The 22,287-nt window shown below is 53.0% G+C and overlaps 10 protein-coding genes across 10 annotated transcripts; 6 read left to right on the forward strand and 4 right to left on the reverse strand.

The window, feature by feature from the left end:
* Positions 1-110: 110 nt before the first annotated feature.
* ACET3X_004197 (uncharacterized protein) lies at positions 111-4,265 on the reverse strand (the record flags this gene model as incomplete). Its single annotated transcript, XM_069450376.1, has 3 exons — positions 111-3,462; positions 3,678-3,747; positions 3,905-4,265. 3 exons carry the CDS (start codon positions 4,263-4,265, stop codon positions 111-113), a joined length of 3,783 nt encoding a protein of 1,260 aa, XP_069308175.1.
* A 614-nt stretch (positions 4,266-4,879) lies between these two features.
* ACET3X_004198 (mitochondrial 54S ribosomal protein uL22m) lies at positions 4,880-6,342 on the forward strand. Its single transcript, XM_069450377.1, has 3 exons — positions 4,880-4,979; positions 5,079-6,059; positions 6,115-6,342. Exons 1-3 carry the CDS (start codon positions 4,940-4,942, stop codon positions 6,252-6,254), a joined length of 1,161 nt encoding a protein of 386 aa, XP_069308176.1. The 5' UTR covers positions 4,880-4,939; the 3' UTR covers positions 6,255-6,342.
* A 141-nt stretch (positions 6,343-6,483) lies between these two features.
* ACET3X_004199 (uncharacterized protein) lies at positions 6,484-8,170 on the reverse strand (the record flags this gene model as incomplete). Its single annotated transcript, XM_069450378.1, has 2 exons — positions 6,484-6,837; positions 6,890-8,170. The coding sequence occupies 2 exons, from the start codon at positions 8,168-8,170 to the stop codon at positions 6,484-6,486; spliced, it is 1,635 nt and encodes a 544-aa protein (XP_069308177.1).
* Positions 8,171-8,358: 188 nt separating this feature from the next.
* ACET3X_004200 (uncharacterized protein) lies at positions 8,359-12,166 on the forward strand. Its single transcript, XM_069450379.1, has 4 exons — positions 8,359-9,380; positions 9,446-9,544; positions 9,595-10,027; positions 10,092-12,166. Exons 1-4 carry the CDS (start codon positions 8,699-8,701, stop codon positions 11,578-11,580), a joined length of 2,703 nt encoding a protein of 900 aa, XP_069308178.1. The 5' UTR covers positions 8,359-8,698; the 3' UTR covers positions 11,581-12,166.
* A 443-nt stretch (positions 12,167-12,609) lies between these two features.
* Positions 12,610-13,305, forward strand: ACET3X_004201 (uncharacterized protein; the record flags this gene model as incomplete). Its single annotated transcript, XM_069450380.1, has 1 exon — positions 12,610-13,305. One exon carries the CDS (start codon positions 12,610-12,612, stop codon positions 13,303-13,305), a length of 696 nt encoding a protein of 231 aa, XP_069308179.1.
* A 252-nt stretch (positions 13,306-13,557) lies between these two features.
* On the reverse strand, positions 13,558-14,159 carry ACET3X_004202 (uncharacterized protein; the record flags this gene model as incomplete). The annotated part of the gene is made up of 4 exons (XM_069450381.1): positions 13,558-13,590; positions 13,639-13,733; positions 13,829-14,047; positions 14,150-14,159. 4 exons carry the CDS (start codon positions 14,157-14,159, stop codon positions 13,558-13,560), a joined length of 357 nt encoding a protein of 118 aa, XP_069308180.1.
* A 393-nt stretch (positions 14,160-14,552) lies between these two features.
* Positions 14,553-15,417, forward strand: ACET3X_004203 (uncharacterized protein; the record flags this gene model as incomplete). The annotated part of the gene is made up of 5 exons (XM_069450383.1): positions 14,553-14,567; positions 14,618-14,816; positions 14,908-15,022; positions 15,262-15,334; positions 15,397-15,417. The coding sequence occupies 5 exons, from the start codon at positions 14,553-14,555 to the stop codon at positions 15,415-15,417; spliced, it is 423 nt and encodes a 140-aa protein (XP_069308181.1).
* Positions 15,418-15,570: 153 nt separating this feature from the next.
* ACET3X_004204 (uncharacterized protein) lies at positions 15,571-15,876 on the reverse strand (the record flags this gene model as incomplete). The annotated part of the gene is made up of 2 exons (XM_069450384.1): positions 15,571-15,582; positions 15,634-15,876. The coding sequence occupies 2 exons, from the start codon at positions 15,874-15,876 to the stop codon at positions 15,571-15,573; spliced, it is 255 nt and encodes an 84-aa protein (XP_069308182.1).
* Positions 15,877-16,137: 261 nt separating this feature from the next.
* ACET3X_004205 (uncharacterized protein) lies at positions 16,138-16,698 on the forward strand (the record flags this gene model as incomplete). The annotated part of the gene is made up of 1 exon (XM_069450385.1): positions 16,138-16,698. The coding sequence occupies one exon, from the start codon at positions 16,138-16,140 to the stop codon at positions 16,696-16,698; it is 561 nt and encodes a 186-aa protein (XP_069308183.1).
* An 813-nt stretch (positions 16,699-17,511) lies between these two features.
* On the forward strand, positions 17,512-19,066 carry ACET3X_004206 (uncharacterized protein; the record flags this gene model as incomplete). Its single annotated transcript, XM_069450386.1, has 3 exons — positions 17,512-17,812; positions 17,882-18,884; positions 18,937-19,066. 3 exons carry the CDS (start codon positions 17,512-17,514, stop codon positions 19,064-19,066), a joined length of 1,434 nt encoding a protein of 477 aa, XP_069308184.1.
* Positions 19,067-22,287: the final 3,221 nt, after the last annotated feature.

The raw sequence follows: 22,287 nt of genomic DNA on the forward strand, positions 1-22,287 counted from the left end.
ACGCCAAATTATGCAGAGAACCCTATAGGCAGTTGAAACCCACTCCTTGATAAACACCAATCAAGCCCTACTTGGATCTTGACATGCGACCGTAATCCCATCCCCTACCATTACCCTTCCATTTTGTCATTGTCCTTGTTTGCTTCCTTCGTAGGCTCCTTTAAGAATTGCGCGCGGAAGTCTGCGTTACTCTTCGGCTCGCCGTTGGTCGTTGTAGCACCCTTGGGGATAGTTGGCCGACCAAGACCAGGTTTTCCTCGTCCTCGTCCACCACGAGCAGCTGTAGGTCGATTGACACGGCTCGGCTGTATAAAGCTGTTGCTCGCCTTCCACTCTCCCTTCTGCTTGTTAAGATCTTGTATTGTTCCGATACGAAGCCTCCTTCCCTCAAAGTCTCTGCCCTCAAGAGCGAATTGAGCCTTACCGGCGCCCTCTATCGTTGTGAACTCGATAATCGCACCTCCATGGTGAGGTTCGAGCTTGATCCTCTTGAAGCCGTACTGCTCGACAAGTGGCTTGATGCGCACGTCGGGGACGGTATCAGGTAAGTTGAGGATCGCGATAGACCGGTCCATGAACGAAGCAGGCTTGACAGTAGCTCCGGCAGCAGCGTCGCTCTGTCCCGGAGTCACTTCACGGGCGGCCGAGGTTTCCGTATTCTCTAAAGTCGACTGCACCTTTGGCTTCGTAGCAGGCCGATCACTTGCGATCTCAACCATAATCTTGAGGCCCCAGAACTCCTTCTCATGCATCTCCGCCACTGCAGCATCAGCGCTATCCTTGGTCTCGTACACGACGTAACAGAAACCGCGATTGTTGCCGGTAGACTTGATGGTCGGGCACTTGGTCCTCTCGATCTTGCCAAATTTGGAAAAGGCATCCCTGATCTCCCTCTCTTTGACCTTGAAATTGAGATGCCATATGTAGACCTCACGACCCTCGGCGGTTGCGCCATCACGTTTCTTCTTAGCGTTGGGGTCGGATATCTTCGAGATCAGCTTCAAGCCCTCGACGTCAGTACCGTCCAACTGTGTTGCGGCAACCGCCTGTTCAGCCGAAGCGAACTGCACGTAACAAAATCGGCGGTGGGCATCAAACTTGAGCGACGGGAAGCGAATGCCGATGATCTCTCCAAATGGACTGTAGAGCTTTCGTAGCCAGGCTTCGTCAGCATGCGCCGGGTAATTCGTAACGTACAGCGTCGTGCTCTGGCCTCGCTCGATCGATATGTTGTGGCCTTCGAATCCTTTCGCCTCTTTACTCAGAGCGTAGTCGGCTTCTTCTGGGGATTCAAACTCCACGATAGCCGTGAGACTGTCTTTCTCCTCTTTCAGTACTAGATTGCGAACCGTACCCGCGTCAGTAAAGAATTGGCGAATCCGAGTTTGCGTGGTATCGAGTGGTAACTTCTTGACGATGACCGACGTGTGTTCGCGATCCCGTTTCAGGCCAGTAGAGCGAGCTTCCGAGGGTGCTTCGCTCGCGCCTCTTGCCTGACCGTTTACTGGATGGGAAGCTTCTTCAATTTCCGCAGTCCTGCTCTTCTTCAATATCGCATCCTCATCGCTGTCCTCCCGCTTCCGTTTTGTCGAGCTTTCCACGACCTGACTGTCTGGGGTATCTTGCGGTGGAGCTGCAGCAGCCGTGAGTGCTCGCTCCTTCTCTCTCCGAACAGATACGATGCGCTCAGCTCGTCGTCGCTCGATCGTCGCGCTACGCACTTTCAACGCTGACTCATGCTGTTCGCAATGACTAATGTACATGTCGATAAGCAGCTCTGGGTGATCGATCGTTTGCAAGCGCTTCATGCCACGTTCCAAGATTGCGGTAGCCTGAGTAGGCGGCAACAGTGGCTGGCCTGCATTCTGCTTGTTCCTGGTTGCATGTGGCGCCCACAGAAGCATCTCAAATATGTAGCAGCGATACCAAAAGTCGTACGAGTCCTCCTGGTATTTTGTGATCGATTCCTGGATCTGACGGGCTTGATCAATTTCACCACGTTGAAGCCAAAACTTCATATGGGCACGCTCAAGACGGTACTTTGGGTCCGTCCATTCTCTTCCATGTTTCTTCATGCCGACCTCTCGGACAAACTCTAGGGCAGATCGGATGCCGACCTCGGCTACATCAACGTCGTCTTCTGTTGCTCTGGGGTCGTCAAAAGCTCTTCGGCGTAGGTAACCACACCAGGCGAGTTGTACCTTGATGAGTTCGTCCAAGTCGGTGTGTTCCAAGAGGCCAGATCCAGTAGCTGTGTGTTTAACAAGTTCAAGATCCTCGAATGGTTTATTTTCTGACTCGAGCGTCAGCAATCGGTGGGACCAGAGCGATCCAGACCAGGGACAATGGCGGGTCGCGCGTTCCAGGACGTTGAGTAGATCTACTGATCGGTTGTCTTGCCAAATAAGAAACTCGACGTGATCTTCCCAAATTGAAGGATCCACTGGGAAGCGAAGTGTGGCTCGCTCATAGAGTGCATTGACAAGATGGAAGCTGTACACGCCCATAGTCCTCTTCTCCCATTTAAGGTAGCGTGTCATGGCGGTGTACTCGGCGGCTTGGTCGCCCGCTTGGATGGCCTGTAGAAGTTTAAACTCGTATTCTTCGCGGTTGGCATATTGCTGTTTGATGTGCGTGTTGTTCTTCACCACTTCGTCCATGACTTGCTCGTAGTGACTCGTATTGTAGCGAGAGTTGAACGACGAGTACCTACTGAGCGTATTGGCCCATGTTGCGTGTGGCTGACCTAGGCGGTCGTTGTAAATGGCGGCTACTCGTTTCGCCTTTTCTTGGCTGAAGCCTTCACGCTCAAGATCCTCTTCCAGGACCTGCAGGTAGCGGTCCCACACAAGGTTACTTTCCTGGAGGTTATACTTGACTCTCTCTGCACCTTCTTGTAGCACGTGCAGTAATAACTGAGGCTTGAAGAGCTCCCGGCCAATCAGCCTCTCCTCTTCAGGCCATTCCTCCGGCGGCATCTGATCCCAAGAGCAAGCGACCAAATTGCTCACATATTCGCCGTACGCTGCCCACAGCTTTGCGCTGTAAGGCTCCTCTTGGGTGGCTTGCTTGTGCAATTCTAGCACGCCCATGCGCTGCTCCACATCCTTGGCCAGAGTTTTCTCGTCGTTCAAGCGGTAATGCCACAACAGCTCACCAAGCGGGTACTTGTCAGACATGGTTTTGTAGGCATCGCGCAGAGTTTGCACCAGCTCGTATGCGTTTGGGTCCGCATCGAACGAGGCGAGGTGATTTTGGAGGCCTTGGTGCAGCGTAGTGACTAGTGAGACATGGCTGTAATAGTCGAAGGGGTTTTCCAGCAGCGTCTTGTCCAGCTGGTTGAGCCAGTCAATGTGCTGTTGATCCAGAGAGCGAGTAATGAAGTTGCGCGGTCGCGGCGAGGCCTCGGACATGATGCTGGCTACAGACTCACCAGAGAGATTTTGTCCGAGATGTTGCAGTCTGGGACGTGGTCAGTGTTGAGTAGCGGAGTTTGCATAACAAAGCTAGGCTGCCGTAGCGGGCAAAACCCGTGACCACGGGCAAGCGCGACACCCGGACGTCACTGCTCGCCCCACAAAATACAATGCGCGCTACCTGTAAATATGCAGGTGCAGACACGGTCTCACGATGTGAGTGGGCAAAGAAAAAAAAATCTGTAGAAATGATAAACTTACGTGACAGGCCGTTGGTGGACTACAGAGCTCTGGCGCGTGGCTTGTTGTTGTTGTTGCATGCTGGCAAGGTCTGGGAACATGTTAGTGGAGGCCCTGTGAACTGGTAATACGCAGTAGCTAGCTGTGTCCTTTTTTATCACACCCTGCGTCTTCCAACACTGTGATTCCATGGTACTAGGGCTGGCTGCAGCGCCTGTGCGGCCGGAGCAAAGAAAGCGGGCACCTACCTGCCAGTGTATCCATGCCCGGTGTCGATGTCTGCCGGTACATGGGGTTCGGTGGAGTCATGCGCGCGTCGCGAGGGGATGCTACCCGTTGCGGCGTGCCCATTGAACTGTGTACGGGTCTTGCGCCGTTCGCCATGTGGACGTAGCCTGGAGATGGCACACGCTGCTGGAGCGTCTGGGGCGGTTGTGGAGAGGATCTCATCTGCTGACTTAAACCCGAGGGCGTCCGCGATGGCATCTGGCGCCGTGTACGTTTGCCCGGGGATCGGAGAAGCGACGGCGAGGGAATAGTAGGGGCGGGTTGAGGCGTTGGGGTGCCCGCAGGCGAGTCCGAGGGCGAAAGCAATGAGTTGATGTCCATGGTGGCTAGTGTGTACGGGTTGGTGCTGTTGTCTGGTATGCGCTCAGTCTAGACGGCCGTTTCAGACGCCACAGGCGCACTCGACGTCTCGCTATGTTCTCTTTCTACAGTCGCGAGCTCCGGGAAGTACAAGGCATCAAATTCCTCGTAACGAGCGGCATGGGACGACAGCGGGCGTGGGGCGCGAAAAGGTCGGGTGAGGCGCGAGGCGATGGGGCGAGCGAGTGTGATGGGAGACGGCCTGGTCGGCGTCGTGGATGAGAATGCCTACACTGGGCCTAGAAGAAAAGGTAGTTAGGTGCACCAGACGAGCTTGGGCCTGCGACTAATCAGGTAATGATGGAGCGAGCACTTCGCGACCCGGAGCAGCTGGATGCGGACTCGCGGCGAGGGGAGCAGGTAGAGAGGGCACTGCAGGGTGTAGGGCGCGTCGCCAGATGCGCGTCAAAAAGGGCCCAACTGGACACAGTGGACAGTAGTCTGGACAGGAACGGCCTCCTGCACATTTCTTCTGCGAGCTGATCGTTGCGTATGGTTCATGAAGATCTGCCGAGACTCCCCACCCTTGCAAGCGCGGAGCCTGCGGTCGCAACCACAGAATTTCCCGCCCTCGACGACTCCACCGCATTGGCATCACCAACGCCGCAGCTTCGTCGTGTGTGCTGAGCATCGGCATGAGTGCTCGAATTCCCTCACGGCGGCTGGGGCACTCAGGTACGCCATTGCACGCCTTCCTCCCCTGCACCTTCCCTCGCCCGGCGGCCACTCGTTCTTTGCTGTGCCTCCCCCAACCTCAAGACTAACTCCGAGCAGCCCTCGCCGTCTTCCGCCCGCATACCCGCTGGCTGCCTTCGACGTCAATCCCTTCCCTCGCCCAGCGCAATGTCTCTTTTGGGCGCAAGAACGACGACGACGACCTCACCAATCCCATCCTCGAGGACTATTTGAGGAAGAAGGAGCTAGAGGCGGCCGCAAATAAAGACGGCGACACAGCACGCCCGAAGCGGCCCGCACAGCGCACGGGAGAATTCTCCGTGACCTCGACGTCGCTCTTCGCACCCGAAAACGACCTGCCCGGATGGCGGCCAGACCTGAGTCCGCAGGAGAAACTCGACCTCAAGGCAAAATACAGACAGATGGAGCAGCGGGCAAAGGCACAGGAAGATCGGAAGCTCATGAGCATGACCCTCGATCCCGATGAAAAAGCCCGCAAGCGCCTCGAACGCAAACTCATCATCTCCGGCGTCAAGCGCCACGGCCGCATGACAAAGGCTGCGAAGCTACTCCGCACTGAACGCCAATCGCTATACAAGTCGCAGGTCCTCCCTACATCTACCAAGAAGCTGCAGAAGGTCGTCAACCAGATTGCCGGAAAGACGGTATCAGAAGCCCTCGTCCAACTCCGCTTCTCCAAGAAAAAAGTTGCTCGCGACGTCATCAAGGGCCTCGAAATCGCGCAAAACGAAGCTATTGCAGGTCGTGGCATGGGTCTCGCTGGCGAGGAGGCTGCTGTGTTGCGTTGGAACAAGCAAAGAGAAGCCACGGATGCGGGGAGGCCGAAGGATACTTGGGACTACAAGATCTCCCAAGAGGATGGCAGCGTAGAAGCAAAGAGCGTCAAAGTGCCATTCTTCAAAGAGACGACGATCCAATTAAAGGACGGGAGCAAAAAGGTGGTGCGCGACCCCAGTGAGATCTACATTGACCAGGCATGGGTGGGGCCCGGAGAGAGCTGGAAGTCCCCTGAGTTCAGGGCGCGGGGTGCCGTCAATATGCTGAAGCACCGGACTACCAGTGAGTTGGCTACGGGCTTGCTTTTCGGAAATCGCACGCTAACACCCTCTGATAGGTTTCTCCGTACTTCTCAAGGAAGAGAAGACGCGCATGCGCATCTCGGATGAGATCAAGAAGAAGCGCGACAACCGCAAGCTATGGACTGCACTACCCGACCGACCCGTCACATCGCAACGGCAATACTGTTTGTGGTAGATCCATGTACGAATTCTGTGTATAGCATATGGCCGGTGCATGAGAGCTGGCTTGTACAATATACCATTCAAGATTATACCGTTCCCATCATCCAAAGCAATACCAATCGCTTCATCCGGGTATCTATATATCCCTCCCTTCAAGGTACATAACATACGTCTCAACTTCTGAACATGTGACGAGATCCTGAACGCCTTCGCTATGCAAACAAAAGACCTTTAGGCCATTCTCATGCTTCCGCGCCCTCTGTTGCGCCCACACTGCTGACGAGCATATCCAACATACCCCTCACTTTCCAAGCGTCTTGACTGGCTTCAACCGTCACTTTGACACGTTGCATGAGCGCCATGATCAGATCGTCGACCTCTTCGCTTCTGCCTAGTTGGTCGGCATAGAGATCCAGCACTACGAGCGCAACGTCTGTCGTCAAACGTGTGATGCGGTAGTCGGATATGTTCTTTATGCACCAGCGGAGAATGGGCTGGAGTGTTACCGAGTCGCGGTTGCTAAGGGCGGTGCGAAGAGCAGAGCGATGACGTAGGGCCGTCAGGAGTGTGAGAGACTGGCTGCGCGCGTTCGCGTCCTAGGAACTGTTAACACTGTGCCAGACTGTTTGACAAGAAACACAAGCTCACCTTTGACTCAAGCACCATGTCGAGCGCCTGCGAATACATGCCCTTTCGCAATGCATGCGCCCAAGGCTGTCCGGCAGTAATCTTGCCCCGCGCATTGCCTTCAATGACGATATCTGCGCTCTCGCCTGTGAAGTCTTTGCCTCGTATGCGCTTCTCCCAGCCCCTTCCGCGCTTTCGCTTCTTGCTCCTGTCGTACTCCTCAATCTTGCCTTCCATGAGAGCTTTCATTTCCTTTTCCCTCTCACGAGCCAACACCTTCTGCTCGCCTGAGAGATGGGTCTTGATTGAGAGCAGACCAGACTGCATGCCCACGGCGATGTGTCTGTCTTCCTTCTGGCTTGGGATAACGCTGAGCGACAGGATGGGAGAGGGGTACTTCATTCCTCCCACCACGTTCCAGCCAGTTGTTTCGAAAACTTTGACGTGACCATCGAGGGCACCAGAGAGAAGGCGCTCGCCATTGTTCGCCAATGAGAGCGCGGTAACCGTCTTCTGGTGGTTGCGCAACATATGGATCGGCTTTGCGGCTACGATGTCGAGCACGCTGATAACGTTGTCGGCTGCTGCGAGGACAGCCGTTCCGGAGGGCATGGGTAGAACCGTCTCAACAGGCGCGGCATGCTTGAATACCATGACCGCCTTTCCGCCCACTCGCGAGTCCCAGAGTCGTACCGTTTGATCATAACTTCCGGAAACGAGTAGTCCACTTTGCGCAGGCATGAATGTACCGCTGCGCACATAATCCTGGTGCCCATCAAACTTCATCGTGCTCTTCTCACTCGGCAGATCCCATAGTCGCACAGTCCTATCGTCGGAACAACTCATCAGACCCGTGAGGTCGGATGGATTCCACTGCGTTACCCAGACAGGCTGCTTATGTTCCTTCCACGTCTTCAAGATGGCCCTGCTCTTCACATCAAAAGCCTGTATAACACCACTATCCCCTCCTGCGACCAAGATCCTGCCATCGCGCCGTATGTTTCCCGAATGCGCAATGTCGTCGACACCGAAGCGCGATATCGTCTTGACGACCTTTCGGCTCTTGGAGGAGAAGATCTGAACACGAGATCCCGTCGTCACGGCGAAGAGATCCTGGGCGGCAGATAGCGCATTTGCGGGCTGAGGCGGCGGCAGCGAGATATGGGTTACGGGCGACGAATGCTGCGACGGGTCGAGCCGCAGCTCGGAGGCGAACGAGTTCCAGTACTTTTGCTCTGACGTGAGGGTTGAAGGGCCCTTTGGCAGCTTCAGAGGCTGCAGGAGTTGTACTTCAGCGGCCATTGTGGGTGTTGGAGGCGATCAATGCGCGTGTCGTTGCAAGTGTCGTGAGCTTTTCGAGGTGGAGGAACTTTTCGGTGGGTCAACCAGTCGCGCTAACGACATTGGGTGGCGTCTGGCGTCTTCTCGGCCTGAACGCGGGCAGATGCCGATTGTGGTGGACGTCAACATCAGGACTGCTCTACGTCGTGCTTTGATAACCTCTTCATGGCTTTTGGTTGAGATGCGCCACTGCATCTGGTTCTGCCCAGCTCTGCAGAATGTCTGCCTCCATTGTTACGCAAGAATGTTTGCTGCCACTAGTGTTGGTTGCCTGGATGAGATCGCCGTGCACCCAGTTCATCAATGGACGACGCCGCATCACCTTTTCCCTCATCGGCGTCAAGCCGACACCCACGCTCTGTCATGCCACACTCAAACACCAAACATCCAGCTCTTAACTTCGGACCTATCAAAACGCTGATGTTTGGTTTCCTTTCCCCAGCATAAGCCGTTGCTAGAGCCCATTCAGGCCGCACTAGGCGCGTCACCATGGACGCGCTCGACAACATGGACGAGTTCTTCGACTTCGCAGCCCTTGAGCAGAGCGCAGAGTTTGGCAGCACTCATGTGCCAAGGCACCAACCAGACAATGTCACAACTATCGACTGGGCTGTCGAACCAGCAGCCTACCGTAGTCCCACGGACAATTCTCAGTTGAACGACATGTCTATGTGCGATGTTACTCAAGATTTCTCCACTGGCTATGTGAACCCGCAATGGCCGTCGTCTCATGAATCAGACGGTTCGGCCTCACTTACGGTCGAGAGAGGCTGGGCTCGGATAACGGACCAAGAGTGGCAAACAGATGAACCGCAGCACACGGAGGATTCCATGATGCGTGATAGGGCAAGCCCCAATGGTCCGCCTTCATCATCAACATTGCGTGAGCTAATGCAATGCAACAACCTTGATGGAAACATTGAGAGAAGCTCGGCTAATGTCTTGGACCATCGGCTTGAGCAATCCACATCACATATCGATCAGTCAACGATGCCGGCCAACACCCTCCTTCATCCACACCAGGTATCAACCAGCTCGGTCGCAGCCCAGCAGCAGGCCTTCGGCGGCACTTGGAAACCTGCATCAGCCAAGCGCAAAGGACCCCAAAGTCGCATTCCGCTCGAAGCAAGACAGATTCTTGAAGATGAATTCGCGGTGAATCCATACCCCTGTAAGGAACGTCCCTGTACGAACTGCACGTAAGACACACACTGAATTCATACACGCGTCTTTTAGGTACCTGGGAATTAGATATCATTGCACATCAAGCCAATCTCGAGGTAAAGAAAGTTCGCAACTGGTTCAATAACACGCGAGCTCGAAAGAAATGTGGAGGCAAGTCACCTCGACACCGATTAGCTGATCCTTTGGCTAACATATTTAAGACTCTCAAGGCTCCGCAATAGACTTACCAGATCACAATCGTCGCGTATTGACAACTAAATTGTCAAGAGATAGCTTGGAGAGCCTTCAAAGGCAAGCGAGTGACGCCAATCAGCTGCCGCAACCACCTCTAGCCGTATATCTTGCCCAGTCGTATCAGGAAGAAGCAGTAGAACTGTCTTTAGTACAGGCCGCCATCGACGATGATTCTCTTAGCGAGAGTAACCCGAACGAAGGGTGGTCCGACTCGAGGCAAGGCCGCAGAGGCTCTGTCATCACATCCGTTGCCTCTTCCGAAGGCACTGCACCTACGACATATACGGTGTCATCGAGCGGTAGTCGTGGTAAGGCTTCGTCTTTTGGTCGTGATCGGAGGCGGGGCAGACGTCGAATGGCATGGAAAGAGTCACCTCGCCAAGCTATCAACGGAGTGAAGTAAGTTGTGGCTCTACAAACCGCATATGTGACATACACTGACTTTGTATCTTCGCATCTGTAGTAGTGCGGGTGAACCCCAAAAGGACCTTTCTTTCTTCTGCACTTTCTGTCCACGGGCATTCAAGACGAAGTATGAATGGATTCGCCACGAGGACTCTGTTCATGCGCTTCGAACTACCTGGATCTGCTGTGACACAAAGTCATCTGAAACACTCGAAGCGTGCCCATTCTGTGGTCAGACCCGTCCTGATGATACCCATATGGCTGGCCACAAGTATCAGCAATGTAGGAGCAAGCCCGAATCTCAACGGACTTTCTATCGCCGCGACCACTTCATCCAGCACATGCATCATGTTCACTTCGCTAATACCAAACACCCCTCGGTACGTGTTGGATGCCAGGCCCGATTGTTGGCCGCCGACGGCCATTACTTCGGCTGCAAAGACCTTGCCATGAAGTGGCGTCGCTTCGGGGCTCCAATGAAGAAGGACGACCCTATGCTTCATTGTGGCTTTTGTGGAAAGAAATCCTCAGACTGGTCTGAGCGCTGCGAGCATATCGTTGAGCACCTTATCACACGTGAGCTTGACCGTTCTGTGTGGTGGGGGGAGCGCAAGGAGAACCATCTGGAGAATCTCTATTCGACCACACCCTACGAGTCATTCCGTTGCCGATACTGCCAGAAGGTGTTTACAGATGTCAAAGAGATGAACGAACACTCTCATTGCCGTGTGTGGAGCTGCCGGTTCTTGCGAAGCTTCGACGACGTTGCTGCCGACAATGCAGGACCACCGCTTTGTCCAGACTTCCCCTCGGCGAAGGCTCACCATTGCCATCTTTGTGGTTCCGGCTATCGCACGTTTCATGTCGAGCATGCACAGAACTACCATCGCTATCGCTCATGCAACCAAGAATTCTATACGTCAGAGGAGGCCTTCCTTCAGCATCTGCACAACTTTCACGGTGCTTCACAACCTGCGTTACTGCGAGGTAGTGGTATCATTGAGCAGAGTTTTATGCGTAACAAAGGTGCGTCGTTTGAGCCCGTGGAGTTCAACGAGAGCTGGCAACCCTGTGTCATGGATCTCGATGTAGCGTCTGTTAGTCCGTTCATTGCCGACAACGCCGCTCCAACTTCGTCTGTGGGGCAGAGGAAGAACCAAGCTCAGGCACGCAAAGCGCTGGCGGTTCCGAAGAAAACTCGTGATGGTGCACAACATCACGATGCGGACACGAAGAAGGTACAAAGGCCTCGGTCGGATACCACAATCTCCAAGGCCGAGACTCATCATCCACGGTTCTTCCAGCTCAGTACATTCGTACCTTTTCGTTCATCTCGCATATTCTTTTCACGATCTGCAAAGCCGACAGATTTTCCGAAAGACGATCAGGCCATTTTGGAAGAGCTACCGAAACCGCATGTTGCCACATTAATCATGAGTGCGGGTACGCTCAGTATGGCTGCTACTCGTTGTTTCATACGACCTCAGACAGATACGATTGATGGTTTGATAGAGCTTACCATCGATAGTGAAGGAGACTCAGACTGAGCGTCTTCCTTGGGTTCCAATTCAATAATCTTCCGCAGAGGCTCGAGTTCAAGACCTTCCCAAACTGTCTTCATGGTCCTGGGAAAATTCCCAGGTTTAGTTATGGATATCTACAAACATCGCCTCTTGAACATCGCGACCACTAATAAAGACCTATAATGTCGCTATTCGAATCTACTACTATGAAAACGCATTCAAGTTGGATCGGTCGCTCCGTCACTGTTCGGTCCCAGCTTAGGTGGCTTGTGTACATTCTATCCGCCCAATCCTAATCTCGTTTTGGTCTTGCCCAAGGTTGTTGCATGTCACATCAAAGAGCTCAAGATGCATATGGGAATCTGTCGTTTCGATGATAGTATCCCCGAACTCTTCTGCTGATTTTCCGGGTTCGCAATAGAGCTGTGGTAGTTCATCAAGAGAGGCTCCTCTACTGGGAATGATGGGTAGGAAGAGGGAGGCCGATACAAACCTATAAATGGTAATAATAGAGAATCTGGATGGAATGCATTCCTGATTCCGCAGTGAACAGGCGGTAGGAGGTGGACACAACCTACGACGATTTGCTTACGCGCAATATATGAACATGAAATCGTTGGGCTTGCTATGTCTTACTTGTCTATTTCTGTCTATTTTTGCGACGTCTCCTTTTCGCTGCAGGTTCTCAGCCCTTTTTGCCAGCGTCGCCCTTTTTCGCGACCGCGCTCTGGCCGTGAGTGCTCTCCTCACATAAGTAGCCTCATTGCAACTTGTTCACCCGAATATTCGCACAAAGCAGTGTCTACCCTACCAACACTCTAGCAATCCAAACAATGTGTCACGATGAATCCCATCACTGAGCATATCGTTGGATCATCCAATGGAGTCGCAGATCAGGAAATGCACGACCTTCATCGATCTAACGCCGACTTTCTCGATAGACTCCATACTTTCGCCAAATTCAAGGATCGTACGCACAAGACGCACAAGCAGATACATGTACCGGAACTCAACAGGCGGCTCCAACTCGATCTCCATTTACCTTTGCCGGACATGAACACGTCTCCACTTTCACCAGATGCACTCGCTCCAAATCTTTCAAACACATCACCCATCAACGTCATCTACCTCGGCAACTCCATGCTCGAGCGCTTCAAAACTACAGGTGCCAACACGAACATTGGAGAATTAGGAAACACTGGAGTCGCTTGGAATGCCGGTGTTGGCGGCGCCAAGAACGAAAGCGTCGCATACCGACTGAAGGAGGGCCTCTACGACATGCTCTCGAACGCGAAGAAGGAGAGGTGCAACATCAAAGTCTGGATCCTCGCCTCTGGAACGAATAATCTGCACGCAAAGCACCCTTTTCGCGAGCAGGACGTGGAGAGTTGGAGGGTATTGGTCGAGGCTTGCTTGAGGCTTGCTCCGGAGAGTACGGTACTGGCTTGTGATATGGCGTATAGGAAGGATATAGCTGATGGCTTCGTCGATGAAAGTAACAGGATGCTCAAGGAAGTCGTCGAAGGGATGAACAAGACTCTGCAGAAAGAGGCGGAGGAAGAAGACGGCTTGCAGGGTGACAGATATCACAACGATAGAGTGAAGTGGGTTGATTCGAGACATGTGATCAGCAAAGACATGCTTGTGGATCATGTGCATCTGAACGAGGAAGGCTATCGGGCCTGGGACGCTGTGTTGTGGCCACTTGTGGCAGAAGTATTGAGTACTCTGAGTAAGGAAAAGGAGTAGCTTTCAGACAAGACGACAGTTCACAAGAAGCAGGCTGACTAAGGAGCATCGATTTCACAACAGTGAATATGAGCAAAAGCCAACATGCTTGAGGGATGTGTAGGAAAGCAATTACTCTTCCCAAATTTCTCATAACGCGAACGGCACCTGCAAGCCAGACTGAAGATTCATATATATTCGTCAAATGCGACCGGGGTATATTAAAGCAAAAACTCCGCCTCCAGACTCCTGATATTTGATCTGATTCGTGGATCATTCTCGCCACTCTTTCGCGCATTGGGTGCACTGGCAAATGTCAGTGAGCCTCTTTGAGATGTCGGACGTATGACATACCTTGTAGAATGCAGTCATCGGCTCGTCAGCGCTACGGATTTGCAGCTGGTACCAGTACGCCTCGTGGTTCCGGCACTTCTCGTTCGGACATTGGACTGTTCAATTGTCAGTCGCATGCATCGAGCGTGATGATATTTAGCTAGACTGGGCGTCATGTGCCCCTCCAAAGCTTGGATATAGTACGCCATACCTTCTGTCTTGTCTACGTTATCCCAGGCACCCTTTCCACCCAGAATGTCTTCAACCTCCTTCTTCTTCAGGTACTTCCGCTCGTAGTAACGTTTGTTGATGACAAAGTGGTAGGGACAAGTAAGGCATTCGAAACGGTTTTGGCCGACAGAGTCTTCGGTTGTAGGGTCGCCGGGAGGTACCTTGGAGACGCGAAGCATGTTGCTGCATGTTGGGCAGACTACTGGCTATTAGCGTTGCCTGTGAAAGGGTTTGCAAATTGGAGAAATGAGGATGCAGCAAATGGTCGCGAGTAGGCAGAGCGTGGAGGCGCAGAACTTACAGAGTAACATGGTGGGCGGCGACAAGGGTACGACAGAGATGGACGCGTGAGAGATGATGGCAGAGAAGGTCAAAAGTTACGGCGGACCCTGAACCGCTAGCGCCAGGATAGGCAAAGTGCGGGGCGATTATGGCCCAGCGAAAAGCCACTGGGGACGCGCACCTGGGAACGGACTGTCTCGGATTGGGAGCTTATGCACGCTGGCCTGGGAGACGTTGCCTGCTTTCTTATCGCCGTATGAGAGAGATACTTCACTTCTTCACACCGCCTTGAGTTGTTCGCTTTCCGTTAGCACTTCCGAGTACCCCGCCAAACACCATCTCGAAACATTCACGCGTACCTGACTGGACCGTCCCTCCCTGTCCAGTCACTCTCCATATCCTCACCACGACACACACACACCATGGCGGACGAAGAGGTGCATGCACACGCACACCATGCGCCCTTGCAGTGCTAACAGACATTTAGGGTGCTTCTCCCCGCGAACTCATCCTCGAAGCGTGCCGACGCAACAACACCGAGTTACTCGAGGAAACACTAAAAGACCTTGCCGCTGCTGCCTCAAAGTCTGGGAAAAAGCCCGAGGATCATGTGGCAGACATACTGAACAACGCACGCGACGGCGTGGGTAACGGCTGTCTTCACGTTGCTGCAACATACGGAAGCTGTAAGTGTCTACATACTAAGCGGCGCAGTACACAGGACACATTCGCCGCTTGCCACACGCTCAGGACAGGGACGAACTAACTCGATCCTAGTCGAGGTCATCGACATGCTGCTCGACCAAGAGGGTCTTGAGATTGACGAAATCGACCGCATGGAGCAAGATACTCCCCTTCACAAAGCCGTACGCTACGTCAACTCGCTCGAAAAGTCAGTCTGGCCCCACGGCCACTCCATTGTCGCAATGCTACTAGATGCGGGATGCGATCCAAGAATAAGGAACAAGGCGAAGCTCAAGCCCATTGAGCTGGCAGACCCAAGGAACACGGAGCTGAGGAGTATGCTACAGAAGGGAGAAGTTTCGATGCTAATGAGCGGTGACGTGGTAGAAGACGACGATGATGGCCCAACAGGAAGTGCTAGTGATAGCGATTGACGTGTCACAAAAGGCAAAGCATGAGTTGGACAAGAGTTTTGGGCTCCGGTTGCGGTGGTGACTGGGGTATCTTCATAGAGGCAGAGGTGTGTGTCTACACCTCACTACCGGCACTCAGCGTGCGCTACGCTACTGAACAAGTTCATAGTATTGGCTTTGGGGGCCTTAGACAAGCAGCATGTACCCATCTGTTCCTCGCTGCCCACGAGCCGGCCTCGCGCATGTCTGTGCCATCTGGATGGGGGAGCGACTGTTGCTTTGGACTCCCGTTTTCTGCATGTCGTTGTAATCAACTCTATCGTTTCAATGCGAATGATCCTGATCAGTCCTGTTGCTACTTGCTGTCAGCTTGCTGGTTTTGAGACCCAACATGATTGTTACTCGCCTCAGGCGGCGGCCCAACAGGCCTGACCATGCGCTCGAGCAACTGCAGTCTAGTCTTCTCGCGCGGCTGTCCTAGACCGATGCTCATGTACTGTAGAAGAGGCGGATGGCCGACGTAGCTCGACAGCGAGTCGCGCGCAATGTTCGAGGTCCATTCGTGCTTGGTAGTGTCTGCGCTCCCGATGCCGATGTAGCGGGCTTGGAGCGCCTCGAGTTGTTGCTGCGCGCGAAGTTTATCGGCCATGACTGCAATGTGCACGGAAGTCGGGTAGTCGTCTAAGGTGGGCGAATCGAGTCGTGTTGCGTTTGACGGAGTGCAAAAGCTGGGAAAGTCGCGACCGCGGAGGTGCTGGTCCAAGTCCGGCTTAGTCATGACGCTGCATCAGCTCCACGATCGCGACAGCCTGGGGACGCACATTGTCAACTCCACAAGCCTCGCAGCGCAACACCTTTCTCTCTTGGAATTACGCATCGTATGGCTACGTCAAACCGAGAAACAGCCACCATGAGCAACCAAGACACCATCATGGGCAATGCGCCACTCACACCACGCGACGAGCCCGAACTCACATCCCCAATGGTCGACTTCTCACCAGCGACAGTCCCGTATGACGAGGACTTTGAGAACGGCCTCATGGAAATATTGCTCAACCCGCCGTCTCAACCGTCCCCACGAAAACCATTGGACGAAACCCCTACAATCCCCGCGTCGCAACTACCTATCCCACTCTCCTCCAAGCTCCGTACACATCCTTCCGCCATACCAGGCCTGTACGTTACCCACAAGAACGGGTATCACACCGGCGGTCCGGGACCATCACCACACACTATCGAAGAGTTCGCAGATAGGTTCATCAGAGAGCATGGCATTGAGGACGCGGGGCAGTTGGAGAGGGTAGTGGAGGATGTTGTGAGGCACAAGCTGGAAGAGGCCAAGCGGAGGATGGAGAAGAGGAAGGAGCTTGTAGAGAAGAACAGAGGGATTGAAAGAGAGCTGGAGGATCTGAGGTTGCAGAGGGGTGCCGAGCTGAGGGTTATGGAGAGAGTCAAAGGGAGGAGGAGATGAAGGTCAGAGAGTGTGCCCTAATGCTTGTATAGATTGAAGCTGTTGGGGGATGTGCTACCGAGTTGTTATGATACCCGACATTACTCATGTCAAATTAGTGGAGGCGCGGCGACAAGCTTCATGTATAGCGATTTTTTCTTTGTAAGCATTAGGAGCATAGACTCCTTCGCTACTTCCTCGCGACATGCTCATACAAGGTAAATATGTATGTCATCATGCTCGTTCATCTAGGAATACAGGCTGTGATGTCCACCTGGAACACCAAGTACGCACTGCCGTTACGCGTAACATCGAGCAGCCCAACGGCGATATCCACGATATCCTAGTCTGTAAAGTGACAATTATGCGTGTATTGACAGTCCCACAGAGCACGTGAATCGCCCCTGACGCGATAGTGCCCATTTACAACCTTAGCAGGGGACGAAGCTACCCGACCGATCAGACATGCAGCCCACGGCAGAGAAAGAAGCTCTGGCCAATAACGTCATACCTCAACGATCAGCACGGCAGCCTCGATGGACGCGTAGGATCCTTACTCGTCGCTGCTGCGTAGATTCGACGGTCATCTGCTTTTGCCATCGCGATCTGCCCTTGCAGCTTATCGCCATGTTTGTCCAACCCAACAGGCGGGGGTGGATACCACAACCTTGATTTTTGATCGCAATTTGTCCACTCTACTCCGCGCTACATGTAACAGGTCGGCATCGCGTTACCACGACCAACGCATGAGCTCGAACAATCTCGGCTGGTGCTTACCTTGAACATACACGACTATAGACGTACCTTTGAACGGTGCACTGGCGACCCGCCAAAATGGCAGACAAACTGGGACACCTGGCTTGGAGTGGCTTCAAGCTCACATTTGGACTGGTCAGCCTCGCTGGAGCATGGACCATGGCGGTAGTCAAGAACGGTGCTCTTTGGGCAAAGGACACTGAAGAAGAGAAGCGGGAGTTGGCTGCTGCACAAGAGAGGGTTTGGAGTCTCGATCGAGAGCCTCTACCAGGCTTCAAGCATTCGTTCTTCAAGACCAGCACCGGTGCGAGTCTGCACTATGTCATCAACCAAGGCGCTGAATCATCAATGGCAAAGAACGTTGCTGTCTTCATACATGGTGTGTAGTTCTTAGGCAGAGTCGTCCAGGCCCTCCAACTCCAAGAACACTACGGCTAATCCCGACCAGGCTTTCCCGACTCCTTCCTCGTCTGGCGATACCTCCTCCAATCCGCGTCTCTACAAAAGGACACCATCCTGATAGCCGTCGATCTTCCTGGTTACGGCGGCTCCGACAGTCTGCCCGCGTACGGCCCGAACGAAGTACTCGAAGCGCTGAGCGAGTTCATTGTCGGCATCAGAGAACAGTTTCTGCAGCAAGGAAAAAAGACAGTCGTAGTAACACATGATTGGGGCGCCGTCATTGGCGCGCGACTGGCGTCCGAGGCACATGTGCTGGCAGACCACTGGATCATTACAGGCGGTATCATCCCTAGTCTACAACGTTCAAATGGGAAGAACAGGATATTGTTGGCGAAGCAGATGCTGAGGACATGGATGCGCTCGCCACTCAACTTTCGTCTGTTGAAAAACGGCTTGCATGCGCTACGCCCGGTGGCTGCGCAATTCCGGCGCTCTTTCTATATCTTTGTATTCCATCTACCCTGGCCTTTGAACAATGCATTCGCGACGTTCGGTAACTACTGGTTCTTGCGCGTTCTCCACAGCTTCAGTAAGGGTATCTCGAGCAAGAGCAAGGCTCCTGCTGTCTTGAATCCTAAAGAAGCGGCTGAAGCCATGGCGATTTCGACTGGTCCTGGGATCGCTCAGTTGGAGAAGTCGAACAGTAACAACGAACGGTATGGCGAGTCCGTTAAGAGGAGAGTAGGCGACCGTGGCATGTCCGAGAAGATTCGCATCTATCGGGAAAACCTCGTCTTTGGAAAGTGGGAGAAGTCGCTCGAAATTACCGCCGCTTTATACAACATCGCATCCGAAACTGCCTCTGCACAATCTCTATCCTCATCAGGCACCCTATCCAACATGGCACCCGAGGGTGCGCTAAAGGCCCCCTCGACGTTGATGATGGGACTCTATGAATCGGCATTTGACCAACGGCTCTCACTCGATAATGCTAGAGACTATGTAGTCAAAGGAAGTCAGGTGGTGATCGTCAAGGGAGCAGGTCATTGGTACGCGGAACCGAATCGGTCTGTTGGTACTATTTATGCTAACATTATATAGGCTACCGCTTGAACATACAGGGAGACGCGCGGTGGAAAAGACGTTACAGTGGGCGCTGCACAATGGCGCGGGAGGAGGAACGATACCCTTTGAGGCGATGAGCGATGTACGCATTTTGGAGGCTTTGTAAGAGGCGACACATACGACTCGTATTACGGCTCTTCCATGCAACACTGTCATTGAATGGTCTCAAAAACCTTCTCTGTTTGTACAGTGCTTGCTAGGTCCTGTTTTGGAGCTTACCATAGCTTAGTTTGGCGCGTGTCATGGCCATAACTCAATGCTATACTAGATGGTGTCGGGAAACCTAGGTGAGGTCTAGCAGTGATAGCATATTCCTAGTTGTAGGTACTACAAACCTCAATTACTTTTCAAGTTCGTGAATGTCTCCACCAAAAAACAAAAATCAATGAAATAGTGTGACGCCGGGGCTGTACAAGACGACTTTAGATCTGACGATGAAGGTCTTGAACCTGTCATCCCTTTGTCTTTTTAAGTAGCCTATGTGCTGACTAGATCCGTGCAAGATCTCTTGGGCGTCATGCAAGGAATATCGATTGACATACGATCCACCTGTGATTGTTGTAACGAGATTTCAGATTAGATCCTGTAGATAGCAGCAAAGCCGAAGAATTGAATAACGAACGAGGGCTGGCGGAGATGTTTAGAAGTTCGCAGAATCATCGCACCCAGACAGCAGGAAAACGCGGCGATTATCAAAGGCTTCATGAAGATACGACATTCAGAGACGAGCTGATATCTAGAGAAGCTCGGGACTCAACAGAGAGACTTCGTCAATGCTGACTACCATGCCATTATAATTTCGCTCTACACCAGGAAACTGAGATTGGGGTGCACAGGATCCAAAAGCAATTACATGCACATGCCAGTGTACGCCAAACGCTAAATTAGTGCAAACACATGTCCCATATCGTAACCCTCTAAATGCCATCGGTCCCCTCCCTGCTAACCCCAAACATAGGTACAGCACTATCACTGATACCCTGTACCCGCTCACTCACTCCACTTGCCTCCATGGCCCTTGGACTTCCCATCGCAGGCGTATTACTAGGCCATGCCCACAGCGCATCAAAGTCAATCTGCTCGTCCTGCCCACTCTCTTCCGAGTTCAAACTCGGAACACGCGTTGCTTCCAGAGCAGAGAGATCAAGCATTGCTGATAGCGAAGGTGGCTTCGCAGTCGATATGAATGGAGGTGTGGCCATATCTATTGGTGGCGGTTCCTGGATAGGTGATAGATGAACACTAAAGTCTTCTCTTGCGGTAACGGGTGTATGCTGTACGTTGGATTGATGTTGATTTAGGTCAAGGTGATGATGATGCTCAGGTACTTGGTACGTGGGTATCGGTTCGTTGAGTGGCGCTGTCTGCATTCCAGGGTAAATGTGCACGGGGACTTGATGGAGCCGTGGTGTCGCCTCCACCGGGTTCGTCGAATGCCCTATATCGGTCGCCTGGGGAGCGGCGTTTCGTTGTTGCTGCGGCATCTGCACCCCGTAGAGCTGTGATGCAATGCTTGGCAACGTCGAGTTGCTTGTCTGATCGTGTCGTCTACGTAGTCGCTGCTGCGCGACGACGTCTCGGAAAGTACTAAGAATATAAACAAGACGGCTGGCCTGTTGATCACTCTCAGCACAGTAACTCATGACGTTTATAGCGTTTACGACGCAGTTGTCCGTCAGTTCGATTTGGTAGAGACCGGCAAAGTCGCTCGCGAGGATCACGAGGGTGGCTGCGAAAAGGAAATAAATGACAGCTGGGTTGCGCCGGGATAAGTAGCCAGCTTCGTGAGCGTTCTCTACCAGCAAAATGGTGTGTACAGAGGCAATGACACACGCTTCGCTGAACCTCTCCATGCGGTGGAAGGGTCTCGGCCCCCTTGAACTAGACTGTTCGACGTGTCTTTGAGTCTCTTTGTTGAGTATATATAGCAAGAAGGGTCGGGTAAGGAGGATGATCGAATGGCAGTAAAACAGGTTGGTGTGCAAGATAGCCACACCTTGACTGGGCGAAGCAGTCGCCGCCTGTCGCCATTGCAAGATAGGCGTCAGTAGCCGCGGCCAAGTCTTGCATATGTCCGAAATCTCTTGTGCAAGGCGAGTGCTAATCTTGCGCTGCTGGTAAACCTTCCGCAAGATGAAACCAATCACTCTACAGCTCCGTACGGTGGCCTCTAATGCCCGAGGACCAGTCTCGTTGAAGTCGTATACAGTCTTTGGACTGAAGCTCCAATTCTGGTCGCGAATACAGTCTGGCGGCCGCAGGGTGTCTCCTGAACAGTCATCCTCCGATATAGCGGTTGGGCGACCCAGAGAGCAGGATAGCAATCGATCCATGACGAAGATAGACCGCCAAAGGTCCTTCCGCTGAGTTTGTTCTTCTGGACTAAAGATGACCATAGTCTCTTCTCTGTGGAGACCAAGTGCAAGCGCAGATCGTGCGGCCATGCCAAGCAATGCAAAAGCAGTGTTTCGCTTGGTTTTGGCCAACATGTAATAGGACATGAGTAGGAGTGCTTGAACAGACCAGAAGTCCTGATCTTCCAGGCCGGTCATTGGATCGTTCATGTTCTTAGCATTGAGGTAGAACGCTTCGGCTCTATCGAGGTGCTCGCTTCGAAGCTTGTCGATGATCAGCGCTTCAGGGCTTCCTGAAAGTGGTGTAGCCATTGTCAATCCAATGGCGAAGACTAGATTGAGCAGGCATAACCAGGAGGCGTCCACTGATAGCGGATCGGAATAGCAATGGTCTAATTTCTGGAGAAAGTGGCCACGTTCGAATACCTGTAACAAGCCATGCGTATTGATGAAGAAGGCATCTACGAGGACGCGAGCTGTTTGCTCGTCTGGGAGGAGACTTGTGTGTCGGTACCCCAGTGGGAGCGAATATTGGCCTTCGACTATCTTGTGTCTTCGAGGGTCAGTCGTGAATGGTGATGGACCGGCTACCGTTTCGACCATCATGCGGAGGAGCTGAAGAAAGGACAAGGTAGCTGCATCGCCTATGTATATCACTCGACCGGTTGGGTCTTGTAGCATACGGCTCTGGCTCGGGAACTCGGCCACATCGTCCGCGCTATCCTGACGTGCAGTAACGTTCGCGGAATTAGGTCTTTCGCGTGCATTCTCAAGATTGACAGTTAGACGATCAATCGAGATACTCGTGTGCTCAATGCTCGGTCTGGGGCCTGGCGACTTGAATGGTGTTTCTTGCTTCACACTGAGTGTGCGTATCAAGGGATTTGGACGAGTACCGGAAGACGTCCGGTTATAAGACAATGGCGTGGTTGCCTGCGTATGCTCATTGTTGGGTGTGTCCGCAGCTGAGTAT

The sequence above is a fragment of the Alternaria dauci genome, chromosome 3 (assembly GCF_042100115.1).
Source record: "Alternaria dauci strain A2016 chromosome 3, whole genome shotgun sequence".
Taxonomy (NCBI): domain Eukaryota; kingdom Fungi; phylum Ascomycota; class Dothideomycetes; order Pleosporales; family Pleosporaceae; genus Alternaria; species Alternaria dauci.